A 10576-nucleotide genomic window follows, 5' to 3' on the forward strand; every position below is an offset into this window, starting at 1 on the left:
TTAATGAAGACTGTATGTGTGTATATATATATATATATATATATATATATATATATATATATATGAGAGAGAGAGAGAGTAAGAGAGATTTAAATAGGAATAAATGAATGTAGTTGCCATGGCATCAAAAGCCTGTAAGTACCTCCACTGTATGTTTTCAAACACACTTTCCGTTGATAAAAGGTATCTTAAACATACTGAACCGTTGTCTCTCTAGCATTCATTATGACAGTGCTAGGATTCTTTTTAGACCTCAATCTCAATTTTATGTCGATGACAAGAAAAAAAAAACACTTAATAATCTCTGGTGACCTCATCACCACAAGCGAGAAGTAATATCCCCAAGGACCAGCTCGGGGAACAAGAGAAAATAATAGGACGCTCTTTCAAGAAACCGATTTTTCCCCAGCAAGTACGAAAAAACAAAAAAAACAAAGTGCATTCTGCTAATTCCAATATGTAGATTTAGCAAAATCCAAAGCAAATCCTGAGTCTGGTAATTCCCTCTGTGTGGGGAATGGTTTCCTAAATCGGTCTTGGGTGATTGGATTGAAGAAGGTGGTGCTTCCTCCTGTATGCAGCCCTGCAGTACCTGTAATAACTCCAGACACAGTCGGGGGAAATTCACTCCAGTGTAGCATCTTTTTTCTTAAAAATGGTGGTAATGAGGTTTTGGAGTAAAAGGCTTTGTGAATTCCCTCCTTTCAGTCAAACTCATAACAGTTTCTGCAAATATAACATACTGGAAGAGTCCTAAACTGAAGGCTGTTAGTCGAAGGACAGCCTCTTTAGCCAAGAGAAAACAGAGTTGTCCTTTTGACCCAGAACATTTCCGAGATTACCAAGACATCGTTCTTTAAATAAGAAGGGCAGGGTGCCAGAGAAGCAGATGAATACCGTGGAATTTTGAGTTTATGTTGAACTTGAGGTTTGGGGGTTGGCAGACGTCCAGGCAAAACAAACTGGGATACATACAGCACTCGGTTGGAAAAAAACATTGTTGGAAGAAACACAACCGCTCCCTACATGCGTCTCAACAAGGCTGATACATGTGGCAGGGCAAAAATTCGCACTGGAGATGGAATTACCCACAAACCACAGATCAAAGCTCCCATGCCACGCTCAACTGGCAACTCAAGAGCCAACCGTTTTACAAGTTTCCCACAGTGTATCTGCAGTCGTTCGTTCCAGTTCCCGATGCTTTTTCCTGTGCATTCTCTGCGGCTCATTGACCACATTCACAGTGTTACCCACTCTTTAACGATGCGTAATGCAAAATGCAAGTTTACACAAGATTATTGTATTCCTTATGCTCGCAACTGCTTCCTTATCTTCATTTTAGACACCCATGTTTCCGGCTGATTTCAGCGTCGCTGTTTTACATTGTGTGTAATTGCAGTTTATCAAGAGACGTCACTGGGCTTAATTAACAGCAAACCCGCGGCACTAGTTTCCCATCACTGGGAGTGTTGACAGCCGGCACCTGCTGCTATTGGCAGATCTCTGAGTGGAAGCAGACTCAATAACCTGTACGAGTCTGCATTTAAAATCCCATTCACAGCACACACACACACACACACACACAGATCTCTGTTCATAGTGCTGTCAGGGAGCTTTTCTCAGAAGCTATTTTAGGTTCACCTGTTTTCAGATCAACATTAGTTATTCCGGTGCCCACCTTCCAGGTTTCACTACACCGCTGAATGTTTTTGTTTGTTTTGGTTACACTTTACATTGAGTGTCTCTAATTACTGTGTATTTACATGGTAGTTACTTAGTGAATACATGTGCACGTCCGCATGATTACAATGTTATTATGCGTCATTACAATATACTTTATGTGTAAATATGTTTGGACGATATAACCCTATCCCTATCCCTAAACCTAACCCTATCCCTAAACCGAACCCTTTTCTGATACAATTGTGTACCTACAAAAGTGCAAAAAGATTTGCACATGAAGTACATTGTAACAATGCACGATAACATTGTAATTATGTGTAAGTACGCCTGTATTTACTGAGTAACTACAATGTAAAGTGATACCCTTTTTCCTTTCTTACACTGCAGCATCCCACAGCGACTTCATTTCCACGCTCCTAATGTTTTATGTATTATTTTTTTTTTTTTTTTAATGGATTGTCGTCTTTTTCTGTTTCACAGCTCGAAACCCAAGAAGAGAAGAAGCGTTTCGAAGAAGGCAAAGTCCGATACCTGCAAACGAAGGCCAAGAGACAGGCGGAGCAGGAACGCCAGCAGTGAGCTTTCACCCGGCGGGGACAAATCAAGACATACAGCATATAACCCTTCCAGAAGAAAAACAGCACTGAAGAGAAACCGTATATCACAAGCAACCAGAATACCGTGTCAGTTCTACCTGAAAAAGTATTGTTTTATTATTAAGTGTGCATTGTGTCTCGGTGCAGTATACCAAAGCATATACATGTGTATTTAACAGAAACAAAACTAAATGCTTTATCTTATTTCATCTTAAAAGTATGTTTTATTTTGAAAGGCTTGAACCACTATGTGCAGAGTATTTAAATTATATGTGTTGTGCCACATGGAAAAATAACATAAATGCTACCACCTTCATAAGGCTGCATTGACTCCTTTGTGTCTGGTTTACTGATTCATTAATGAAGGTGGTGCTGTAAGTGTAACCAGCCAAGTAACAGGAGATACCATTATTAATACCTGTACTGCAAACAATTACTTGTTGGTTTGTACCCTTGTAATATCACAACATGAAAAGTATCCATTGTGATACCATTCTAGCAATGGCAGCCGGTCAGTCACGTACCAATGTAGCTGCTCTGGTGCTACCATTTCCCTCAAGGCATGTACACTTGTGCCACGGACGATTTGGTAAGGGTTGTGCGTACAATTGCACATAATTTAAATGTCTGGATAAAGATCTTACCGCCGAGGAACAGACATGGTTCAACCAGGACCATATCTCTCTCTCCTCTTTCTGTGCTTGAAAGCTTTCAAATATCCAACCTCTGAATACACCTCAATAGTTCATTTTAGAGTTTGGATATCATTAACACACTGTTGCATTTCTGTTCCAAAAAAAAACTTTTTGTGAAGACTGGTGATCTCTGTCTCTTCTCTCTCTCTCTCTCTCTCTCTCTCTCTCTCTCTCTCTCTCTCTCTCTCTCTCTCTCTCTCTCTCTCTCTCTCTCTCTCTCTCTCTCTCTCTCTCTCTCTCTCAGTTAATCACTTCTGAGTTCTTTCCCAGTGAACAGTGGCTTGATAACAGAAGTAAAATCCGTAATAAATTGAGAGACATGGCTTCTGCCTGGAGCACTGGAGCATCAATTTGAATGAATAATGGCTGCTGTCTCTAGAACTTGGGAAGACTCCGGGGAAGGGAGATATAAAGATGTTTGTGTTTACCAATTTATAGCCCTGCAATCTTTATGACATGGACAGGGATCCATGAAACAGCTTGCATTGGAATGCAGCTGGGATTGCTGTAGAAAACATCATTTTTCTTCTTTTACCCTAAAGCACCTTGTTACCCCCTTAGGTGCAGTTTGAATGGTGGCAGGGACAGAATGCCCCCCATTTTCTGTTCCCGCAGACATCAAACAAAATAAAATTAAAAAAATCAATTAAAAACACTCAGCCCTCCTCCATCCAAGGACAGAAACACAGAAACAAGTCTGTGTAATCAAGAACAGTAGCATATATCATAACAAACAGTGGCTCCCGAGATAAAATGCCAACAGCTTAGCCAGGCGTCTGTACCGTGAAACAAAAAACGTATTTACAATCCGTACATTGAATTCCTGCTTCCTGCGGGGGGGGGGGGGGGGGCTACTTGTTGGAGTCGCTGGGTAGCTCTCTTGTTAAACAGAGAGAGAGAGAGAGAGAGAGAGAGAGAGAGAGAGAGAGAGAAACGTAAGAGAGTCTAGGGACTGAGCAGACAGCAGGTTTTGTTTCTCCTCGAAAGTTGTAGAGATCTGTGCTTTCATTTGGTTAAGGGCTGATGCACCCAGATGAAGCATCTGCAATGAGTTCCCTTTCAAATTTGAAAGATCCACTTCACCAAACTGAGACAGAGAGCCTGGAGGAGAATGTGAGTTATGGTGGTGAAACCGACCCTGCCTACCAATCAGCACAGTTGCTTTGAAGAGGTTTCTTTCAGAGACTTTCCTTGCAATTATCACCCTGAGGAATCATCATTTCCCAGGAAGCTTGTAGCTACTCAACAAGGGAGATGTAACACTGCTACAATTACAATATGATATATATATACATATATATAGGGAGCACATATTATATTACACATTCTACAGCTATTACCTGCTGGCTGGCAGAAATCAGACTTCTCTTGGGATTCCATGTCAGAACCTTGAATTGCATTGAATTAGCTTGACCCCACACTAAGTTAAACAGAAGCTGCTCACAGTCTGCCGTGTTTAAAAATAGGCTCGCTGTATACAGTAAGAGCTGCGCCGGCCAATTCTCTTCACGGTACCACTGTACAACCAGCCGCATCCCTAGCATGCTGTTACCCTGAGTGGGTGGTGTAGGACTTCAAAAGAAATGATTTGGCAGAAAGTGAGCTACCGCAGATGAAAAAAAAAAAGAGAAAAGAAAGAAGGAAAATAAAAGCAGCACTGGTGTGGACGAGATTTGAATGGAATTGCTCATGGCAAGCATACTATTGCTTTTCTTTTAAATAATATGCAGAATCGGGCCAGACATAGAAAGAAATGAGCAATCTCAGCGCTAGCTGTAGCTGCACTGGAAGGAATATATTTCAGCCTTGCTGTCTGTATCTCCCTGTGAATTCCATTAGGTCTGGGGGTTCTATAAACCCATGCAACAAGAAGTAAAACCGGGGAGCACTGTGTATTAAAATCAAACTGGCACATCATCAATTATGTCTTATCAAATTAAACATATTCTCTGTTCATTGCATTAATGCTGGGGGGGGGGGTTCCAGCTAAAAAAAAAAAAGGCTGAATAGTATTTTCTTCATATTACTTTCTGTCTGTAAAATTGTATTTATGCATGGACAGTAGCATGCAAATGTAAAACACCTCCTTGAGTCTGTTGTTTTGATCGTGTGTATCAAATCAAACCACCATACCTGGAAATCTTGGAAAATGTTCAAAAATAGGCAAATTAGTGCTTGTCTAATTTGATTGATGACTTCAATAGGCCACACATGCAATTCATTTAAAATAGTAAGAGAAAGGGAACACAGAGCCACACATGATAAAATGCATGAGACTTTTTAGACGCTGTGTAAGACACCCAATTAAAATGCAAAGTGGTGTAACATTTTCACACAAGCGTGTTTCTATATCACTGACTGCTGACTGAAAAATAGAAATTCTCACACCCAGACGTTCTCATGCAGGTAGGTATATAAAGGATATACATTACAGATCTTGAGGTGTTGTAATAAATTTGCACACTACTGTATGTATAGCACAAAACTAGGAGATTTTAAACGAGGCAAGAATGACTGTATTGCAGGATAAAAAACAATTCCACTGACAAACCTTTGCTGCTGGACCATGATTTTAATTCCCCATCTGTAAACAGTCTCATGTTTTGTTTGCCCCCGTTGCTGTGATCTGAGATGGCTTGCCAGCATATTGTCTCTGCTTCCAGCACTCCAAATCTACCTGGACACAGCAAGCATTTCCAAACAGTGGGGTCTGATTTAATGAGTTGAAACAGCAGCCGATCTCAGCACTGCAACCTTTAAAACCTGTTTTCACTGTATTGCATTGTATTTCCATGTTGCTACTAATGAAGGTCATTGATTGATTTTAAACAGATCAATCACATCATGCAATACTGCACCCCAGTTTCGACCAAAATCCACTGGATGGATTTATAATACACGATACTGGTATGGAATATAAAGGTTATTTTTTTTTTTTTTTGCACAATAGAATGTTTTTTTCTTTAGTTTTTTTCTTTGCATGGTTTGGTACCTGATTTATTGAACAGAGGTCTCATGATTACAAGAGGAAATAAAGGCACCTAGTTTAATTAAACATGCAACCTGGCTCTTTGTTTGTTTTTTCTTAGTGTTTGTTTATTGCTGCCCGGGAGGGGAGTCACATCGATTGTGTGTGTCCCTCTATGTCAAGCAGGCAGTCATTTAAAAGACTGATGAGGCTCACTGGAAGTAAGAAACCCACTAGAGATGCCTTTGACCAAAAGAGATTCCTCTTGTTTTGAGTAACATGACATCTTCACCTTTACGTTCTGAATAAACTCATCATGGGCATTACAAACAATTTCAAAAAGAATAAAAACCTTTGGGACCCTAATCAATCGATATAAAAGGAGGCGGTTTCAAATGCTGCAGTCATTTAAAAGCATTCAAATTGGACGAACCTATGGTTTACAGTCTGTGACTTAAATGCACCGCATTTGATTTGCAAAACCTTAACGAACAAAGCGCCCTGTTTTAATTAATCAGATCAGCCATTACTGACATCATCTGAACAAAGATCCCTTATGAATTGATGGTGTGGTATCTGATCTTGCATCTCTGCAGTCGTTCAATGCATCCGACCAGAACAGGGAAAGAAATTGAATTACACTTTTTTTTTTTGGGAGTCCTTTGATAGCGCTGTGTGCTTTTCAAAATGTTCTCCTCTCACAGTGTGAATGAAATGTGTGGCGGAGAGATGGAGAGGTTCACAGGAGAATAGTAATTCTAATGGACTTTCTTACAGATAGAGTGAGTCAGGCCCGGTCCTTCCACTGCAGAATCAGAATCCTCAGGATCTCCCAACGCGGCAGAGTCCCTCCATTGTGTTAAGAAAGTAAAGACAGGCTGCCTTTAGCCCTGGGAATGAGTGGGCTGGGATTCTTCCAGGTCAGCGAGTCCTCTTTGAAAAAAAAGGCCTTTCTTTCTCTGATACTTCAGGACAAAATAATAATACGAAAAGGTAAAAAGAAAAACGTGAAATGGCATGATAAGGAAGAAGACAGCCAAAGACAGTTTTTTTTTCCATTTACCTGGCACTAGCGTCTTTAAGGGGTCATTGTAAAGTCTCAGTTAAAAGTAGACTCACTCATTTTTGGGGCTTTAGTTATTCAGGGCAAAGAGCTATCTACAATGTCTGAGCTACAGTGCAGCCCAGCATTCTCCCTGGTTACAGCAGACTAGAGAGAGACGTCTTGTAATCTTTCAACACGACGCAGGCAGAACACTAAACTAGAATACAAAAGTGCTTGAAAGAACAGTCGCTGTAATGATCTGCTTGTACTGCCCCTGCTCTGTCCTAATAATTACAGAACATGATAGGGTCTATTCAGCTGCTGTAATACCACCACTGAGATGATTTCATTGTCTGCACCTTGGCTGAGAAAAACATATAACGGTGCATGTGAGTCTCTTTAGTGAAAGTGTTTGCAAAATTTTTGAAAATGGCAGAGGCAGACTTTTTTAAAAAGGATTGTAATATTTAGATGCGACACAGTTTAGATCCATTGAAAAGACACAACGGTTTGCTCTGAAGAGCTTTTTGGTACATTATTTAAATATATTCCAAATTTATTATGGGACACAGTGAGGTAAGAAAGGGGGTTAGCTGCACATTTCATTGAAACATTTTTACATTGCAAGTTAGTACTGTGGTAGATCAGTTCAAATTGAAATGATTTAAACAGGTCTGATTGCTTCGTTATGCAAGTGGATCCTCTGACGTGTGACCTAAACAGATAAACGTGCATCTCACTCTTCAAGTCTATTGGATTAATTGTCCGGATGCAGTGCAACATAGCGTCAAAGGTGATCACATTTCAAAATGGACTTTTGCTGTCGATACAGAGGGGAGAAAAAAGCATTTAAAAAAAAAAACCCCGAAGGAGAGATCATCATCCAATCTGTCAGTGCAAACCCAACTGTGAAATAAAAAAAAATGAAAGAAAACGAAATGAAATTCTCCATGCTGTTCTTCAACAGCTAACAACATTGATTTTTGTATAAGTATTTCTAAAGCAGAACAACAGTAGTAATAACTGTATCCACTAACTGATTCAATAGCAATTTGTTTTGTGAGACGCACAAATACAGAGCCCTTGTTTGCACACACACGTCAAGATAGAATTGCTTGCAAAACCCTGAGCTTTGTCCCTGATAATCCTCGCTCATCGGACTGCAGAGTGATTGTATTTTTCCAGGGACGCTGTGCGTTCACAGCGCACTCCTCACAGCTCTCTCAATACAAACATTTTAAAATGGCTGCAATCAATTATAAAATGTTTTTCAGAGATTTAAATGCATATTGGAAAAATAATTAACCATTCAAAATATTTTGGGGAACATTTTATAAATGGGGATGTTAAAAAAAAAAACCCTGAAGATTATGGCTTAAATCAAATTCTTAATCACTTGCTTAAATCAGTTTTGCATAGCATACACCACCCCCCGGTGTCTGAATGTTGTATTTGCAGCGAACCTGAACAGTCTGCATCGCCTATTTGAAATGCTTGCAGCTGTTGCATTTATTTATTTGAACTCTGCTGGCGTATTCTCTTTGCCAGCATCACCCACTAAAACGGTACCTCACGTAAACTTTAAACACATGCAAAGAAGAAAAAAACTCAAACTGAAATGACCATTAGAAGGATGAGTTATTTTGGCTGAGATATAAATAGGATAAGATAGACAACAGAGCCGTTTAACATTCACCAAGTAAGCCGATGCTGTATTAAATATTGGCCTAACGACAGTGAAGCTGCTCTGCAGTATTGATTTTCAAATACCATTACAGTCAAACAGCATTCATTCTATCCCCACTGGGTTTGTGTTTTGCCTACGCAGTAAGCTTGAGGCATACAAGTCTTTACTCCTATTGAGAGACTGCAAAGGGTGTTACAATGCTACATGCCACACTGCATGCAAGGCTGGAAGAACTACTTTGATAGTATGAAAAACTATTATAATACATTCACCTCGACGCGAATCCCTATTCAAGCCCTCTAAAATAACACGCCCCCAGATATTATAACATCAAGTCTACTATAATCTCTTCTATTGACCAAATTGAAGTGCTGTGCATATCTGTTGGTTACATCTTCCATTGTAATGTATGGTCGTACAGACACCCACCATAACACTGTCAATGGGCACTGTCCTGGGCACCCTGAACTCATCAGATGTGCACAGTTTTAAATGTGTCCAGCCCGTGTATATTTTGTCGATTTTAAGACATTAATGGGTGTTTCAGTTTTGCATCTTAATTATCATTTATTTCTTAGCTGACGCCCTTATCCATGTCGGCTTACAATTGTTACAAGATATCACATTATTTTTACATACAATTCCCCATTTATACAGTTGGGTTTTTACTGGAGCAATCTAGGTAAAGTACCTTGCTCAAGGGTACAGCAGCAGTGTCCCCACCGGGGATTGAACCCACAACCTTTTGGGCAAGAGTACAGAGCCCTAACCACTACTCCACACTGCTGCCCTAAATATTGGAAAATATCTGAAAATATTAACACATCAAAAAATAGTCAGTAAAAGGCTATTTTAACCGATCACTGTGCAAATATGCATCTTTCAAAACCTAATTTTACACCTCAGTTTTCCCAGATGCGAGACTAAAGCATCATTCACATCTTTCCTGTTCATCTCCCTGATGATAATAATGTTGTGTACGTAGCAAGAGGCACACTTTCACGCTGCACAGCAATCCTGACCTGATTTTCTCATTGATTAGTATGTTAAGCATGTAGCTCGCAGCCTCCGAGGAATACATGGTACACACCTCTTAACCTTGCAGAATCCAAATTAGGACCAGTATCCTTTACAGTGATGTTTAAATTATCGAAATGAGTTGGGCATTATGAAGGGGACACCTGTGTTGTGAACAAAAGCATCACAGCTGTTTGTCATCAAAACCAGTCACAAGTTACACTGGAAACCAAAAGTGGCATGGAAACATTCAAACAGTCATTTGAACCCCTGCTCAGAATGTTACTAATAATTGCTGAGTTTTACTTTTTCATAAGTGTGGGGTGATATATGCAATTTATATTACTAGGGAAAATGGTTGATAATTGGAATTTTAAAAAAAGAAAATGGACATGGAAAGGATGGCGAGTCTATCTGTGGGAATTAATTAAAATTTGAGTTAAAAATAGAGGAGACCCTTTCGAAAGAGACAGCTAAAAGTGTTTGGATCCATCGCAAAAGCGCCTCATAGACATTTAGAATGAACACAAATGGAAAACGGAGCCCGAAATCCATTACTTTTTTTAAATGAGAAGATGAGATAATTAAATACAATTAACATATTCGATGTGCTGTTTCCATTAATCCTGGATGTCTTTACTGACCATAAAACATAAGGGGTCTATTTTAATGATCTAAACCATGGCAGATCTAAATGCCACCACTCTGTAACTCTGCATACATTTATATGTACTCAACTACATTAAATAATAATACAGAAACTAGGTCTTTCAAAAAATCAAGCTTACTTATTTTTTGTGGTGGCAGTATTGGGAGCCCCAACGTTTTGATCATTAAAATAGAGCCCCTCTGTACCCAAAACAATATAAGTAAAAGAATCATTGC

At 39.5% G+C, this 10576-nt stretch overlaps 1 protein-coding gene across 4 annotated transcripts in view; it reads left to right on the forward strand.

Moving 5' to 3' along the window:
• The window catches only part of LOC117963761 (cytosolic acyl coenzyme A thioester hydrolase-like), a 62789-nt gene extending 59696 nt beyond the window's left edge, over nt 1-3093 (forward strand). For 2 of the 4 annotated variants that reach the window (XM_058993050.1, XM_058993052.1), the window contains exon 10: nt 2164-3091. In XM_058993050.1, coding sequence (XP_058849033.1) covers nt 2164-2262 — 99 coding nt within the window. In that variant the 3' untranslated portion in view covers nt 2263-3091. Of the gene's footprint in view, nt 1-2163 lie in introns of all 4 variants that reach the window. The other 2 variants (XM_058993049.1, XM_058993051.1) reach the window with 2 other exon arrangements.
• Nucleotides 3094-10576: the final 7483 nt, after the last annotated feature.

Source organism: Acipenser ruthenus, chromosome 20 (assembly GCF_902713425.1).
Source record: "Acipenser ruthenus chromosome 20, fAciRut3.2 maternal haplotype, whole genome shotgun sequence".
Classification (NCBI taxonomy): domain Eukaryota; kingdom Metazoa; phylum Chordata; class Actinopteri; order Acipenseriformes; family Acipenseridae; genus Acipenser; species Acipenser ruthenus.